This window comes from Leptinotarsa decemlineata, unplaced genomic scaffold (assembly GCF_025532065.1).
Source record: "Leptinotarsa decemlineata unplaced genomic scaffold, Ldec_3_MD MMD2_P_RNA_scaffold_8, whole genome shotgun sequence".
NCBI lineage: Eukaryota > Metazoa > Arthropoda > Insecta > Coleoptera > Chrysomelidae > Leptinotarsa > Leptinotarsa decemlineata.
This window is the reverse complement of record NW_027412535.1, coordinates 2955596-2974929: the sequence shown is the minus strand read 5'-3', so window position 1 is coordinate 2974929 and position 19334 is coordinate 2955596. Positions and strand designations below refer to the sequence as shown.

Here is a 19334-nt window from a genome sequence, read left to right as displayed (position 1 = left end):
GTATGAGCTCAAAAAACGAGAGTCAAATAAAATAGCAATATAACCTCTTTGTATGTTGACGTATAAAATTTTGCGGAAATCGCAAAAAAGTTCAACTTTTTTACGATAAGCACGACGCCATTTTATCGTAAAAAAGTTGAAAAAATTGAACTTTTTTGCGATTTCCGCAAAATATTATACGTCAACATACAATGAGGTTATATTGCTTTTACTCTCGTTTTTTAAGCCCGCATACATCGAAATTGAATCCGAAATGGACGAATGTGTCAGTTTGTTCAAATTATATCAACTTTACCGTAAAAAGTTTCATTAAGAAAACCCCGTCTTTATAGTGGAAAATATTTTCAAAAATAACAGAAAATATGGAGAATATCACAATCTTGTGGCTGAAATAAATGAGAATTAGTGATCCAGAGACATATTTCATCTATTTCAGGCTCACTCTCTCATTATTCAATAAATTATTGAATTTGGTTGGCCCCTCATTAAAGAAAACTCATTTTGCAAAAGAACCCCTCGCCCCTGCAGGCAGTAACGTTAAGATAAATGGTTTGAAGACACGCTTCTATTAAACAAAACTTGAGAAAATTGTTAGTCCCATATTCTGATAAGATGGGGTCTAGTCTTAAAAGTCGTAATTCGTATGTCATCATTCAGGTTCATGTAATAAAATCGCAATCGTTCTAATATGAACTCGCCTTTTTTAAGATAGGTGGTTTGAAGACACGCTACTATTAAGCAAAACTTGAGAAAAGTGTTAATAAGGCGAGTTCATATCAGAACGATTGCGATAATATTTTTGCGGTTCCGCAAATTTGCCTCAATTGTCAAAATACCCTGTTCATGTTGAAGCGGACAATATCTAGGGATTTCATTGTTGAATTTTAAATTTTATTACATGAACCTGAATGATGACATACGAATTACGACTTTTAAGACCAGACCCCATCATATCAGAATATAGGACTAACAATTTTCTCAAGTTTTGTTTGATAGGAGCGTGTCTTCAAACCACTTATCTTAACGTTACTGCCTGCAGGGGCGAGGGGTTCTTTTACAAAATGAGTTTTCTTCAATGAGGGGCCAACCAAATTCAATAATTTATTTAATAATTAGAGAGGGAGCCTGAAATAGCTGAAATATTTCTCTGGATCACTAATTCTCATTTATTTCAGCCACAAGATTGTGATATTCTCCATATTTTCTTCTATTTTTGAGAATATTTTCCACCCTAAAGACGGGGTTTTCTCAATGAAGCTTTTTACGGTAAAGTTGATATAATTTGAACAACCTGACACATTCGTTCATTTCGGATTCAATTTCGATGTATGGGCTTAAAAAACGAGAGTCAAATTAATATAACCTCATTTTATGTTGACGTATAACATTTTGCGGAAATCGCAAAAAAGTTCAATTTTTTCAACTTTTTTACGATAAACACAACGCCATTTTAAATCGCACTTTTTATGCGATGTTCGTTCCAACATGAACTAGCCTTTAGTCCTATTTTCTGATATGATGGGGTCTGGTTTTAAAAGTCGTAATTCGTATGAGTCGTATGTCATCATTCAGGTTCATGTAATAAAATTTAAAATTCGCCAATAAAATCCCTAGATATTGCCCGCTTTAACATGAACAGAGTATTTTGACAATTAGGGCAAATTTGTAGAACCGCAAAAATATTATCGCAATCGTTCTAATATGAACTCGCCTTAACCCTTCCTTGCTTAGTGAAAAATTTCCGTATCGTTTAGTTTCGGGAACTTGTGGTTGCATGCCAAGGTATGGTTTGAAAACGTCGAATCAAACCTTCAGCTTCAGAACGCCTTTCATTTGATTATTGGTTGAATTTTTACATTTTGACTAGATTTATATATACCTACATTTTTTTTATTCTATTGGGCATTGTGTGTACCTATCTATTTTTAAATTTTAAATTGTATCGAATGAAATGGGTCTTGAACTCCGTGAATGAATAAATAAATTATTTTTTCGTACATTTGAGTACAGAATGTTTCCAAAAAAACGTTTGTTTGCAACAAATATAAAAAAACTGTAACAATTGCAGGTATATAACTGTATATAACTGTCGTCAAGGAAGATAGAATAATATGGTCGAATAGGTAGGTATTGAGTATAAGGGGGAAACAAGAAATTGATCCTATGTAATAATTTGTTAATCAATTCTGAACATTATCGGATTGAGGCAATCTATGATTTTTTTTTTAGAAATTTAAAAACTCGCACTATGGAACATTCACAAAGTTTTGTAACTTTTTTGAGAGTTATTAATAATCCACGGAAGCGTGAGACTAGTCACGAATTATTTCTGAGATTGACATATGAAATTTTTAATTTTTAGACAAATAAAGATGGAGATACTGACTTACAGATTCAGTCATATTATAAACTTTTTATAATTTTAGGTGAACAATTAAAAATTTCTGTGATATTTATCTATTAACAATAAAAATTTAAAAATGTTTGTTATCTATAATAAATTTTCTAAAATAACCAGTTTCGGTGAGTTGACAATATTTCTATGAAATATTTGTATTCTTTAATACTTGATTGTTTAGGTTCGCTAAGAAAATTTTGTATGAAAGCTGCAAAATCAAAAGTAGAATGTCCTTTTAGTAACAGAAAAAGTGTTGGCCAACCTACAAGTGAAACACATCCTCACCTTTTGAGCGAAGGTGAGGTGACCCCAATGATAACAAAATGTGAATATCAGAACAGAAGGGCTGGTTTGGTGGAATCTATTTTGAAATATGTTTCTAGAATTGGTCTGATCCAAAAGAATCATATGGTGTGTATTATTTACAAAATATATTCATTTCATTTCAGATTCTAATCATTTTAGATAGTTATCCCTGCTGCCTCTAAACAATACATGTCTGATAAGATCCCTTATGTCTTCCGCCAAAACACAGAATTTTTGTATTTAACAGGTTGTCAGGAACCAGATTGCTGTGTTGTGATAACAGTTGGAGAGGGAGGAAGTCATTGTACAACTTTATTTACCAGGGATAGGGACGAACATGCTGAATTATGGGATGGGCCAAGAACTCACTCCACTGATGCAGTTAGTTTTTTTGGGGTAGATCAAAGCCTACCAATAAGTGAACTAGAGAAGTTTCTCATATCTTATAAGAAGTCTCATAAAGATTCAAGTTTATGGTGAGTATTTGGTCCAATATATGATTATTTTTATATACAATTACGTTGCGATCTCCTCGTTGTTCACAAGATTTATATATATATGTATATATATATATAGATATATATATGTATATATGTTATGTTCACAATTAGTGGACATAACACTCCAAAAAGGGGGGCAAACTGCGTGTTTGTGTTATGTCTACTAATTGTTTCGTTTTTTGATTTGTATATCATACACACTCGATAAAATCATCTTTGTCTACTTTATATATATATATATATATATATATATATATATATATATATATATATCATTGAGAATAACTGAAATTCCGCTAAGGAATGTTTCCATGTTACCAACTTGGAGGCCTGTATATAATAATCAAACTATATTTTTTGTTGTTGATATTAAAAGATACCACTGCACTCAAAATGCATTTCTTCAGAAAATTTTGTGATTAACATATCTTCAGACCTCAAATCATTACGCACATGAGTTATATCACCACCATGAATTTCAATTTGGTCAATTTAATTTGACAGTGACTGAACATTGTTTAAAAATCTGTTTAAAATTTGTTTTTCTGATAATCAGCTGTCGCCCCCATATGAACGATAACTCTCAGAAGTTGAGAAACTTGTGCGAACTAAGGACTAACGAGGTCATACCTTTTAACCTGTGATTCCTAACACGTGAAGGATTCTAATACCGTCGAATTCTGAAAAGTTTACTGAATAATAATCATTAAAATTCTTTGTTAGAGAATTGCGAGCTACGAGCTGGCTTTCAAAAGAGAAATCTCTTCACAATGATTTTATCAGGACAGTAATTTGGTTGATATAAAATATCTTTGAGTTATCCTGGCGATCATTTCTGTAGGTATGATTTTACTTTCTCAGCAGTGGCTTGCTGTTTGCAATGCCCAACATACAGTCTGTGCATCAACTCCCCTATGAAATCGTTGTCCTTATCATCAGATGAATTCGTTCTGACAATCGGTTTATTTTTTTTCTTTCAAATCCAGTGGCCCATGGTTTTGTTCACGGTTTTTTCGCTTTTTTGGAACCTCCGTCCACGTTGACATTGTCTTTACGCTTTCATCTGTGATCACATTTTGTTACCGTGTTTTCTAATGAGCATGATGATTCGAGTTTTTTTGATTCACTATCAAGATTGTTTTGGATTTGCAGTTGGTCTTTTTTTTTGTGAGAAGTTTAATTAAATCAATGTTGGTTTGTTTCAGTACTTCAATTTCTCTCTTCAATTCAGCTATCACGTCGCAAAATGTTTTCAAGAGATTTTCACTTTCTTGTAAAATGAATTTTTTCTTTACATCAGTCAATGGGATTTTTCTATGTTTATCAGCACGAGTAATCACCATTTTATATCCAGAATGTTTTACTACAAATTAAAATTGTTTTACGGAATAGCACGAAACACGACCGGTTGAATCAACAAATACTTTGACAGTCCACTCCAGATCATATACAAATTTAGAAATGGCAGCTCATAATATTCTAAATTTGCCTACAACAATACAGTTGAATAACAACTTAGCTTCAAAAAAACGTATTATTTTGGGAACCAGATCGGTTCTTTCATCTTCAACAAAACTATAAAACATCATTGAACATGCAGACAGAATACAATGTATTTTAGATTTTTGTCAGTAAATTATTGAACTGTCTCATATCACACTAGCAAAATTTAATCATTTCAAAAACTCATTGATGCATGCTAAATTATCTGTGTGGTTAGAATTGAATATTATTATTTTCATTTGTTATTAGGTGCGACTTATTGACACCAGTCCAAAAAAATATTAGAAACTTAATGTTGGAAATTGGCCATAAGAAGTGGGAAAATCCGAAACCATTCTTACATAAGTTACGGCTTTATAAAAGTCCATCTGAAATAGCATTGATGCAAAGAGCTTGTGATATCACTGCACAAGCCTTCATGGAAACAATGTCTTTTTCAAGACCAGGTAATAGATTTTATTTAGTTTATCTTTGATGTTTTTCATGATTGTTTGCTGATCACACCACAGAAAAAGTAAATTAGTTATATTTTCGTCACATGTTATCAAGAGCAGATATTTCAAACAATGGTTTTTACCAAAAATTGAATAATTTTTCATTTTCAAAATGAAATTATGATCACACTGACTCGTTACTTGATGAATATTAATAACACTATCCATGAAGATGCATTTCGCTACACGGTTGGTTCGTCTGTTGGACCAGTACATCAAATTATTCTACAATGTATTTTATATAACTGTAGGTAATTACAAAAGTTTATTAGATAACTGAATAATTATGGTAAAACAAGTAGATTTAAAAAAAATTATTACAGTACAATATTACTTCTAGTAAAACAGAAAATTCATAAATATGTTAGTTATTGATATTTAATGAAAACAAGTTCAATAATGGTGAATGAATAAATTTTTGTTGGTCGTTTCAAACAACATTTGAAAATTTGTGTTTCTTGATTTCCAGAGAGTCAAGCAGGTTTAATTTTTGTTCTTTATTTGCTGTATATAATATATCCTAGGCCATGTTGAAATCGTGGTTTTCTAAAAGGTGCCAAGCATAGGTGGAATTCGTTTTCTTCAGTTCACAACTTTTTTTATGTTAGAATATTCTCGTTTTGAAATTTCTTGAAGCTGGTAGGCGAGATTTTTGGAGGTGACAGCTTTCTCGCAAATTTTGTTGAACCAAGTTTTTCTGGTTCGTTTCATTGAAAAGGGAATATATGCATCCATGGATGATTGAATAACTTTCGTGACTTCAGAAACACAAGTTTGATGGATATTTAGAGCTGAAACAAACATCTAGCCAGGGAAAATTTAGGAAATGGTCTTGAAGATCCTCTCACTCAGCAGATCTGTAATGGACTGTTTAGATTGTTCTCCAACATTTATCGGTAATTCACTCAACACTGAAATAAGTTTGTGGTCAGAAGATCCTAATGGAGATTTTATGGTGACTGTGTAAATTTTCGGATTGGTTGTTAGGTATATATCCAGAAGACTGGCAAATTCTCCATCACGGTCAGAAATCCTATTTGGCTCATTTATAATCTGAGTAAGTTCGCTGATTATTGCAAAATTCTCAGCTTCACGACCTTGTTCGCCATTAATATTTGAAAATTTGAGTTATTCGATATTCTGGACATTGAAGTTACCTGATATGGAAATTTGGGCACTGGGATGATTGATTTGCAGGAAGTCAATGGTGTTTGCACCACTGCAAGTGAGAAAGCTATTGTATAGAGTACAGAGAAACGCATGTTGCGGTTTTTGTAAAAAGAAATTGAGAAACAAAATGAAATTTCTTTAGAAATATTGGAAAAATCATGTCCAGCAAGTGTTGATTTACTGCCAAAAGTAACTCAAGAGCGATATCAAAAGGAATATGAAAATTTTGAAACGGCCGCCGGACATTAAAAAATCTTAATGGGCGGAAGCTCTTAACGTTAACTTTTCAATTGTCATCTGAATACCGTTAAATCAAAATAACGGTATGGGATTACAAAAACCGTATTAACGAGTTTTAGTGTGGATTTTCATCAAGTATTGGCCAGTTCTATTCAATTATATATTTGAGACTTTTAAATTTGCCTCATCATACTATGTGATCTGTCATTGTCTCAACATTTTAGGAAAATGCAAGAACCCACCAATTTTTGTTGAAGGGTGACACTTTTGTTTGGTATTTTCAACTCTGTTACTCCCCCCCCCCCCAAGAGAGGATGGCAATTATTCCAATATTTTTAAATGACAAGAGGGACCCAATAAGATGTCATTTTGAAGCCCTTGAATTTCTGTTTTCATCAGTCTTTGGATAAAAAAAATTACATTTGAAAATTTTGATTTGTTCAGGTGCTTACATACTACTTAGTTAATTAAATGTTCAAGCGCAGATCTTCCAATTATGCTGGATGTGTTCTGTAGATTTTACTTTATAGGTATTCACCTAAACACAAATCGGATCTTGAAACTGTGGATGCCATTCAATGTTGCTTCTTCCCCAATGATGGAAGTCATGTGATATTTCAACAGAATGTTGTTCCTCTGCTTTATGCTTCGATTATTTGTCAGTATTTAGACCAGCATTGACTGATTGTAGTTTCTTTGAACTACAGTATTCTAATATCTCATGCCAACTTCTTCTATCAGTTCTTCTATCTTGAAGGGTTTCTTTAAAGCAGCCATGTTTTCATCAGCTATGTCTCCCTCATTTGCACTGATGAATCTTAGTTTGCTTGATTTCGTGGCTGGTGGACCAAACTCAATGGCATATGTGAAGGCACTGTGGTGCCATCTCGCCTTCAGTGCTTGTTCAAGTTATGGGACTGGAATCTTATCAGTATTTTTCAGGCACCAATTTCAATGCTCTCAGCTTGGAATTCATGAAGTGTTTCAGACATACCTGTCTGTTTAAAATCTGTTTTTCCGTTAATCAGCTGTCGCTAGTCTAGAGTCATCATTTTTATTTGGGTAGTTTATATGAGGTACCTACTGAAAACACTCGTGCTATAATAACTTTCATAATTCCTCTTTGTCTTTCTTTCCTCTCTCTTCTCATTACTTGTCGGGTGTCCCGCAAAAGTAAAAACTAATTATGATTTCGTGACATGTTCTAAAGCTGTAGCTTTGTTATGAACCAAATAAAAATTTGAATTGTTGAATGAACTGAACGATGATTTGTTTATTATAAAATTCTCTAAAAAAAGTAACCACTTTTTTGTCCACACAAGTCATTGTTGCTCAAAAGTTCGGTTTTCAAATTATATAATATTCTTAGGAACTATCGGTGTCACTAGTGTTACGATTATGCTTGATTCTTTACAAATGAGTGGTACGTACAGTTGTTTAAATTTAATAACTTTAATAATTCGAAATTGAAACTGAATATTATATTTGGAATCAGACGAATTGCCCACCAAAATGTCATCAGGTAGGATAGATATGGCTCGACCTGTTTCTGTATCTCCTAACTGCCTTCCGAGCATTTTGAGGGACTTGCATAATAATTATTAACCCAACTCACGACTGGAAGGTGGTGAGTTCGATCCCAACCTTAACCAGATATTTTTCTCGAGAGAATTTATCTAGTTGAAGTTGGGATGATTCTACAAAGTTAAATTGCTGACGAAATGCGAATAGTCATGATGCTCCCTAGGTGGCTCAGAGGCTCAGGGAGTTATTAACATTGCCTCCCAGGACACGGGGATAATCACCAATGTAGTCAATGCCTATGACACCAAGAAAAAAATTAATTATTGATAAAATGCATTCAAGATACATCAATTTATCCTAACAACTAACCATTTTCATTTGCTAAAACACTGTCAAGATATGTGTCAAGAGCTCTGAAAAAAAATTAGTAATTCAAAGAAAAACCAAATTGTTAAATATCGGCGAATAACAGTAATCTCAATGCATAGAAATGTCATCCTAAAAAACTCATAGTCCAGTGAGAGTTGTACCCGAGTGAAGTGTCTAGAGGCAAAAAAAGGACTAGTAATTTAGACAATAGCTACGATAGTATGCCCATCTGAATCGCAAATTCTGAAAATAAAGTACCAGGAGAATGAAGAAGCAGCAAATATAAAAAACGATTTTATCAAAGATCTCAAAGAAAAAAATAGACGTTTATGGAAGATTATCGAGGAGAAATAACTTTTGATTATTGAAAAAGACAAGTATATTAATCGATTACAGAAGGAAAATGAAAAATTACAATATAATCATGAATCAATCACTACATGTCCTAAAAAATGCATTATCATATTCTCAGGTCTTAACTCAAACAAATGTGAATAAAATCAACAGTTATTCTGATTCAATTATCATCAAGCCAAAATTATCTCGTAATTTATCAAAAACGATAAAAGATCTCAGCAACAATATTGATATTAGTAATCTCAAGATTAATATTGCATCAGTGAAACAAACTAAACAAGAAAGACTGGAAATACATTGCAAAGAAAAAGATTATCATGAAAAGCTGAAGGAAGAAATCAAAAACAAATTGAAAGATGATTATATCATAGAAGTTGCCAAAAATAAATATTATGAAGAAAACTTCAGTAACCCCGCTCCAAAGTGTGTATGGAAATCAATAAACGAAATTCATTATAATAAGACGAATCATGGAAATGATGAAATCAAATATATATCCGTTGATGGAAACAAAATTGAAAATCTATAAGATATTTGTGAAAGTTTAACCAATTATTTTGATACTATTGGTACAAATTTATCATCTAGTATTCCTATTCCTACTCAAGAGAGTCCAACAATTCAATCAAAATTATCGTCTATCTCAAGCCTACCAAACCAGAAGAAATGAAAGAAATAATTGATATGTTTGATTCAAGAAAAGCTCCAAAATTCGACGAAATTACCATAAAATTGTTGAATACTGGAGTTTAATCCCAACACAAACCGTTATTTTTAACACCTCGACAGGTGTTTCAATCACTAAGTGATCATCTTCAAGAGGAAGATTAAAAAAATTGTTAACAAATTTCAATCAGAATTAGCACCACTGATTCATTTTCAATAGGTTTGGTACCTAATAATGCTAAAATTGACAAAGTTAAACCATTATTTAAAGCTAGTAAAAAAGACCATATGACGAATTATAGACCAATTTCAGTTTTACCAGTTTTATCTAAAATTATTAAGAAATCAGTACATTCTAGATTGCTTGACTATTATGAAAAGACAAAATTATTATATGATGGTCAATAAGGATTTTGAAAAAATTGTAACACAGAGTCCACAGAATTCGATCGAACAAAAAATGTGGAGTTCTTTCATTAGACCTGAAGAAAGCATTTGATACTGTGGACCATGAAATTCTTCTGAAAACAATGCATAATATAGGTATCCGAGGTTCACTTTATAATTGGTTTCAAAATTATTTAATGAATAGAAAGCAATATGTCTATATTGGCGACATAATTAGTTTAAAAAAAAAAGTGGGGTACCGCAAGGATCAATACTTAGACCTGTTTTGTTTCTTATATATTTCAATTCTTTGGCTACATAACAAATGTTTGCTGATGACACCACTTCAATTTACAATGGAAATAGTGTACAAGAAATCAAAAATGATATTTTGAAAGGCCTTTATCAAATATCTTAATGGCTTTGATACCATAAAATGACAGTGAATTTTCCAAAATCTTCATATATGTTCATATCAAAAATGTCTGTATCTCAATTGTTTCGAAAGATCCAATTGGATTCAATAATGAAAATATTAAATACTCTCCTAGTGCTAAATTTCTTGGTCTTATTCTAGACGAAAATGTATCATGGAGACAACACATTGGAGCAATAAAAAAAAAATAAAAAATAGCTTCCATAATTAGAATTGTATTCAAAATAAGAAATTTTGTATTTCTAAATTACCTTAAATTGATTTATTTTTTATTAGTATATTCCAACATTCAATATCTTATATCATTATGTGTAATGGCAAACAATTCCCTATTGAAACCAATTTAAAAACTTCAGAACATAGTTATGTTATGTACATAGTTATGTTATAGTTAGTTTTTGAATTATTGTTTTTTCCCCTGCTATAAACATGGTATGTTTCTTAGGAAAATAAATCGTTATAATTATTATCATTCAGGCAGATAGTCATTTGGAACATAATGAAAGTGACCTGTTTGGTTGACGGTGGGCATTTCACCTATCTCAAATTTGATAACAGGTAAAAAATGTTCATTATGAAGCTGCTGCAGTACTTGAATTTCACTTCATAATTATGACACTTATTTTGCTGTCGCTCATCGTTTGTTCCAACTAATTTGCGTTCAGAACTAATTTAACCTCTGCACCTCGATGTTATTGAAAATACACTGTAAGATAAAGATGGCCAATGTAGGAACAGGAATACGTAGAGATACAAATTTGGTTAAATTAGTAACATTTCAGAGCGTATTTGAAAGATGTGTGATACATCGGTGGACTTTTCGCCAAAAAGGCTAACTTATAATTTGTGATTTCTTTTTTGTTGTCTTTTGAAAAAGTTAAATTGTTGGTGGTTTCTGAGAGACAAAACGTTGAATTGCAAATCTTTAAAAGTCATCTTGAACAGTTTAAAAGGTGGCAAATGTTTTTATGTTTTTTAATATATCCTTAATGTCAGAAAAAAATCAATAGGAAATTGGCGAATTTCAGTTCTTTTCGGGTATCTCCGGAACGAATCTGAATTTTCGAAATTTTAAAACGTAGTTTGAGTAAGCTCTAAAACGGGTAACTATTAACTAATTCAGCCGACTCAGATCCTCCAACGGGTTCTGATTTTTCCATGCTGGCTCTCCTTATTTTGGACAGATGCTACACCGCCGCATAAAAACAGTATGTTCGTGATCGCGATTGTTCACGATCGCCATTTTCATCTGTTTTAGAAACTCACTACACGTTCGAAGTGACGATATGACGTCACGATGCGGATCGCTACATTCAGAGGCGGTTTATTGGAGACACCATATGCCATAATAGTATTCACATGCCAAAAAAAAATTGAAATATACTGGAAATGACGAAACTACCATGAAATGAATCGTTGCCATGTTGTACAAAAATTATCTGATGTGGTAAACTATGATTCTGTCAAAATTGAATCCTACTTTTATACCCAAATAATATCTATTCAGGAAAAAATAGAATTTTTTTGGATATATGTTGAAAACACATCATAATTGTTAAACTTTTCAATGAACGAGCAACATTCAATTCAGTAGTGTGGAAAGAATAATGGCGAGTTCCAAGCAAAATGTCCCATAGACATTATTTTGAAAAAAACGCACATTCCTAGCAAGTTCAGTAAAGACAAGCTTTACGTTTGTTTGAATGTTGTTTAAAATGAACAAACCAGTATTGCCAATATTATGCAAACAGACACATATTCAAAAGATTTTGGTTTCAAGATGTAGAAAAAACTTTCTAATATTCTATGAATAAATATAACTGGAGTTTTTTCCCAACACCAAATCGTTATTTTTACACCTCGACACGTGTTTCGATCACCAAGTGATGGAAAAACTCCAGTAATATTCATTACTTCACCAAAGGTTCCAAACAGTACATCATAAGTATTCTATGAATAGATGAAGCGTTTTTTTTTTCAAATGGAACAGTGAAATAATGTTCGTAATTTTGTATAATTTTTTTGTAAAACAACTATGCGAGATATCCTGTAAGTGGTGGAAAACTACCTCCTAATGGTTTGATAATATAATAATATTCTCCAATTACATGTTTGAGGAAACTTGTGCATACATGGTTCATCTTCCCTTGTTGGCTCATTTGCATTGATTCTGTTATTGTTAACAGTAAATCATTGTCTTCTCTTGTCTGTGATACCTACTCTCGTTATTCTTATGACAATACAAAATATTGTCACAAGCAGTTTTCAGTTGATTTTGTCCCTGAATATCTTAGCATTCCTCATTACATAAGTATGTAGAAGGTAATTCAGTAGTATTCTTGAATACATATTTATACCTACATTTGTTCAAGGCATTGGGGAGAATCAAATATTTGCCAAGGTCGACTACGAGTGCCGAATGAGAGGTGCAGAATATTTGGCTTATCCTCCTGTAGTAGCTGGTGGCGAAAGAAGCACTATTATTCATTATATTAACAACAATCAATTGATTCATGAAGATGAGATGATATTAATGGATGCAGGTAATTATACTATACTAACATATCATTTTTGATCTTTTCAACTTTTTCCAGATTTAATGTAGAAAAAAATGTATGAGATAGATTAAATTTCAATGTTACGATAGAATAACTTGAGATATATTCTGCAAGTAAGATGGATTACCTTCGAGATCAAATATAATACAAATGTAGATAACACCTATACCTGTACAAATTGAATTACACTCACATTACACTCACATACCTACCTGAAATCTGTTCTATAAGGAAAAAATTCTCACTCAGTATATATTTGAATGAGTATATCTATAGTTGAATGTTTTGTATGCAGCAACAGAGACAAAAAAAATTCATTATGAAATTCCGCTTTTTGGTATTTCTGACTAGACAATACTCTATTGTAATCATAAAAATTTAATTTTCTTACTAGTTCAGAAATTTTTCAGACGATATTTTAACATGACTCTCAGCCATGGGAAGGTTGTTAGTTACTCATATATTTTTTGAATGTGCATCTAAGAGATTCCAAGGCAAGTTACTTCACGATGTTTCGATTGTTAGCAGTGTTCAAAACAAACCATGCAGGATTTGACTTACCTCAAGAAATTCGGCTGACATTTCACTCAAAACAGAAAAAGAGTGAAATTCTTAGGACTGCACATAAACAGCACACTGAATTTCAACAATCATATTCAAAATGTTTGTCAAAAGTTATTTAATGAGAGTTATTTATTGGTCAGTATGTTGACACAGATGTAATCCGAATGGTCTATCATTTAAACTTTGAATCTGTTTGTAGGTATGGGATTAATTTTTATGGAGGTAGTAGAAATGCAGAGCAAAATTTTATTGTACAAAAGAGCCTTAAGAACTATATTGAAACTGAACTCAAGAGAATCATGTAGAGGCAAATTCAGTAGTCTTAAAATACTTACCTACACTTATAGGAGTCTATATACAGGAACTCTTGTTATTCCTTTTTAGAAACAAACATCTTTTTGAAAATAGTCTACCACAGAATGTATATAACACTAGAAATTTTGATTATGTTTACCCAAAACATAGACTAACTGTTACAGAAAGGAGCCCGTTCTATTAAAGCATGAAAATGTTTAACAAACTCTCTACCAGCATCAAACAAATCAATAAACTTGGTGAATTCAAAAAGGAAATTCATAAGATTCTACTGAATATAGAACTCTATACAATTGGTGAATACCTCAGCCATACTGTCTGACATAATTTATCTTGCTGGTGACGTTATTTCTGTTTTTGTATCTTTTTGCAATTATTATTAAGAAATGAAGATATTTATTATTATTATCCACAATCGTCTTCAGGTGATGACTGGATTAATTCCTCTAAGAGATGACTATTTATGGGTCATTCGAGTACTTTCACTTATCTCCTGTTTCCTTTTTTCACTTTACCTGTTTGACGGGAGTTGGCCATTTTTTGTTTGGTTGAGGGTTTCCATATGTTGCGTATCTCTACGCTAACTTAGCTGAATACATTGTTGGACAATATGTATGCGGCTTCTTTGAATTTCCTCCTAAACCAGTGTTCCTCCCTGTATCCTCACGAAAACCAGGCCAGGTCCAGTCACCACCCCAAGACGATTGTGGATACCATCAATTGAAACGTCGTAAAGTAACTTGGCTTGGAACAATGGAAGTCCAAACTAATGTAATTCATCATGAAAATTTTTCGATCACCTTCAAACAAACGAAGTACTTATCTATTTATCTTTTGATTTTCATATAATTATTTTCCAGCAGCTTGATTGCATTAACCTTTCTCGATTTCATATCATTTTTAGAAACATCTGGATTCGTTTTCCTATGACATTCCAGGATAGCTTCCCAGATTTCTGCTACCGCAGTTGTCGGTAGGTTGGTCAAACCACCAACACTGACATAATTTGTCAAGTTGACTTGGATGTAACACCAATAGGTGGTTCCACTTATGTCTCGCTTGCGTTGACGCAGTTATTTTTTTCAAGTATTTTGTTGTATATTCACATTTCGTTATTACCGCCTGCCCGGTAATAACAATGCCCAATAGGCTGAAACAGCTGTCTACCGGTGACTCTTAAATTAAGATCAATATGGGAATGATTAGAATGGTTAGGTTAGGTTAGGTCCAAAGTAAGTGGGTCTATTCGACCCTCCACCGCAACCCGCAAGAGTTTATTGTGGCTCACACCTATTCACACTCAACCAAGCGAACCCATCTTCCCAACGAAGCTGATTAGTCCGGCTTTGCCGAACTCTGATTCGGTCCCCAGCTGGGCAGGCACAAAGTATATGCTCTGCTGTTTCATCGTTAATGAGGTAGTCGGATAATCAAGGTGTAAGATTTCCGCATTGATACCCGCGACAACCTTCTCATATGAGGGTTTTTGCATGTCAGCTACATCTGACGACTCCTTAGATTCAACCATTCAGGGCTTTTTCGCCTTTGGTTTTGGTGAATCATCACTTCAGCGCAATCGTTTGCTAACCTGCTCATGGGGGTTTGTTCCTCCACCTAGGACAGATTCTGCGTACGCCGCTCAAGAACTTGGTGCAAGGCGGTTTCATAAGGTACCCCGCTCTTGAGGAGACACATTTTATATTATTGTATCAACATTTTTTTATATCTATCTCTTCCTTGATAATGATAATAAACTTTATCGAAATATTGGAATAACTTGTGTTATAAGAGTACACTTCCGGTCTGCTGATCACCCAAAGATAGTTGTTATAAAAAGACTCAATAACAACAGTGAGTGGAGATATTCCCAACATCTCAGGAAAATTCTCATAAAGAAGTACAGCTAGATCACCCTGTACATGTCTAGAAATCTACAGACTTGACATGAAATGAAAATGAAAGAGTGGGAAATACAAAATTCATATTTGTGTACCAAAATTTATTGATTTTCATAAAAGAGACAACCGACAGAGGTTGTAAATTAATGTCAAATGAAAACAAAATGTTATCTGCTAAATAAAATTGGAAGAGACATCATAAACTTGTTGTAAATAGTTAGAATGAAAAGTTTGAAATTTATTGTTGTAAACCATATCCCTAGTTACGGGCATGAAATAATGATGCTTACGAAAAATTTATATATTTAGACATAAGTGAGGTTGAACATCTATTTACATGAATGTTAAGGAAATATGTATCTAAATTTTGAAGTAAGTAGCAAACTGGTAGAGGAGATAGTTTTTGAGATATTAAAGTTGGAAATTTGAAGTTACAAAAATTTATAGAAGGACTAAGGAAAGTGGAAGATTTTCAACTTTTTTATCAACAAAACATTCTTCTCAAGGCGACGAAAGTGGACGCCATGCAAAATAATTTTCTCGAATTGAATTAAATTTGATAGTTAGTAAATATTATATAATTATATAGAATAATAATAATAATTGAATGAAGTTATAACAAAACTAACCTGTATAAGCCAAATCCAATCAAGAAATTCAGTACGTGGAGAATTTCCAGGACAGCAGAGAAGGATCCGGTGAATATGAACATTTAACTGCACAAAGAAAAAACACTGAAGGAAATTAAGGTATTTACCTATATATATATATATATATATATATATATATATATATATATTGATTGATTTCAATTCAAGAGCCATCGGTAGACAGCTGTTTCAGCCTATTGGGCATCGTCAGTACCGGGCAGGTGGTCCTCGATTGAAAACAGCATGTGAATAACCAAGAAAAGTACTTAATAAAAATAACTGTGTAAACGCAAGCGAGACATAAGTGGAACCACCTATTGGTGTGACACCCAAGTCAACTTGCCAAGTTTTTATGTCAGTGTTGGTGGTTTGACCAATCAACCGACAACTGCGCTAGCAGAAATTTGGGAAGCTAACCTGAAATGCCATCGGAAAACGAATCCACGTTTCTAGAAATGATATGAAATCAAGAAAGGTTAATGCAGTGAAGCTGCTGGAAAATAATTCCATATATATATATATATATATATATATATATATATATATATATATATATATATATATATATATATATATATATATATATATATATATATATATATATATATATATATATATATATATATATATATATATACATCTTTCTATCAATGATGTGTCCATCAATTTGCAGCAATTTACATCTGATGCTGCGTCCACCGCACTATTGCGTCCGTAAACCGGACGCAGCAGTACAATCTTTCAATTTCCATCTCCTTCCATTGTATTACCTCATATACCGCATTTTTCTGTTGGAGGATTGGTTACCGGAACCACCTCTTTCGTTCGGACTATTTTCCAACAGCCAAGTTTGAAAGAAAATGAATATTTTCAGTTGGAAGGAATACCGCCAGAGGCGCTCATAAATATTCGTTTTGAATATTTAAATTTCAATTTAATAAAAATGCTGCGTCCATCAATTTGGCAACACTGCAGATTGTCTACAGAAGGCAGTTTTTAGTATTTGAATTCACATTTAATATCTGTTCGTGTCTGTACATTTTTGATAAAAATGAGTACAAGTGGTCGGGGTGTCAGAATACTGAAAATGCTTGATAAGTGGAAGATCCTTTTTTGAAAACATGCATTTTGGAAAGTAACTATGTATAAACAATTACCGAGCTGGTGACTCAACCACAGCAGCGGTAATGGATATAATCAGTGGCATAGTCAAGAGCCTTGAACAACGGAATCATACAGCTATCACGTTGTGCAACCTCTCGAAAGCCTTTGACTGTGCCGATCATGACATTCTATTGAAAAAATTATATTTTTATGGAATAAGAGGAGTTGCATTTTCACTTTTTGAATTGTACCTGAAAAATTGATTTCAGGCAGTTCGTTCCAATGATAGTACATCGGATTTTAAGGAAATGAATCATGGTGTACCCCAAGGATCTGTCCTGGGGTCACTTTTATTTATTATTTATGTTAATGAGCTAAGTAACTTCATAACTCCCTTTAAATGTGTTCTTTTTGCCGATGATACGTCATTTATATGTTCAAGTCCAGATAATCACGTCTTATTAGATCGATTTAAAGAAGTTGAAGAAAAAGTTGAAACATGGTTTAGAGCCCACAATTTGAAACTTAATGAAGACAAGTCTTAGAGGCTACTCGTAACGACCCGTCAGTGTGAACAACTAGACCAGAATGTGAAGCTACTTGGTGTAACTTTAGACTCTAAACTGAATTGGAATGTGGGGAAAATCCTCGGCGCTAATGTTATTTTCATTCAACAAAAAAAGGCAATAAGAATATTAGGTAATCTAGGGTATAGAAATACGTGTAGACCTTTATTCATCAAACTCAGAATCATGACACATTTAGTCTGGTTCAAATGTACTCGATTTAGCTCTTTTTGGTGTCATTTTTTAGCCCTGTCCAAAAATTACGACCAAGGTGTCATTCGATTACCGTTGCCAAAATAGAAAAAATTATTATTGTCTATTTTTTTTATTAACAATTGAAAATTATAATTTTATAAAAAATACATTACACATTTTTTAAAAATTTTTTATTGTTTCAATGTCTCATGGCTAAAAACCAATTAATGTTTTTTTTTAATTTTTACAGCTATTGTTAATAAATTTGTTATAAACAAATACATTGTTTATAAGCAATTCGAAATTTTTTTTTGCATAATGTTAATTGAAAAAAATCATGATTTTCAGAAAAAAAATGGTTTCTTAAAAAAATTTCTTTGTTGCTAAAAAATGCGTTTGTTAATTAACAATCGTTTTTTGCAACTAAATATTAAAATTAAGGAACCGTTTTTTTTTAATCATAAATTCTATTGTTCTTTAAGGTTTTGAAAAAACAACTTTTTTTTTTAATTGTTCATTAAAAAAAATTTGTTATAAACACTTTTTTTTTCAATACTTTGTTTTATAAAAAAAGTAACTTTGTATGTGTGTTTTTTTTATTTATTCTATTTTTTATAAAACTTTTAATATTGTGATACCTTGATAACTTGTCTTTTTCATTTGCATTTTTCATTTGCACTTCCTCATCAAATCAAAACGATGAGTGTGAATAAGTTTAAACGAACCATCAAATCGTATTTGCTAAAAAACAGTTTTTACTCAATCAATGAGTAGGTACTAAGAAGATATTCAAGGTGTCCTTTAGCCTCTGAGAACATACTTACCGTTTATGTACTGTTTGTTTAACTGTTTCTTATATTTTTCTTATATTTTTGTATGTTTATGTGATGTGATATTTTGCGATTACGTTTGAAAGTATAGTAGTGTATTACTAAATAGTTTACTCGATATCTTTTGAGACCAAATGACTTGCTATGAATATGCATATGTATTTGATATAGTCAAATAAACTGTCGATCTATCTATCTCTGTCTTTCGATTCTTGAGTTTTTGAGACCATTCATAGTCAACGTATTCAAAAAACATTTTATTGTGAGATTTTCACTAAACAATTTCACAAAAACGCAAGACGTG

General features: G+C 32.3%; 1 protein-coding gene across 1 annotated transcript in view; it reads left to right on the top strand.

Annotated features, from left to right (window-relative positions):
* The first annotated feature begins 2360 nt into the window (after positions 1 to 2360).
* LOC111516116 (xaa-Pro aminopeptidase 3) overlaps positions 2361 to 19334 on the top strand; it is a 37601-nt gene continuing 20627 nt past the window's right edge. Inside the window, exons 1-5 of the mRNA XM_074170328.1 lie at positions 2361 to 2523; positions 2580 to 2809; positions 2864 to 3180; positions 4957 to 5153; positions 12723 to 12893. Of these exons, the coding sequence (XP_074026429.1) occupies positions 2481 to 2523; positions 2580 to 2809; positions 2864 to 3180; positions 4957 to 5153; positions 12723 to 12893 (958 nt within the window). The 5' untranslated portion in view covers positions 2361 to 2480. The remainder of the gene's footprint in view (positions 2524 to 2579; positions 2810 to 2863; positions 3181 to 4956; positions 5154 to 12722; positions 12894 to 19334) is intronic.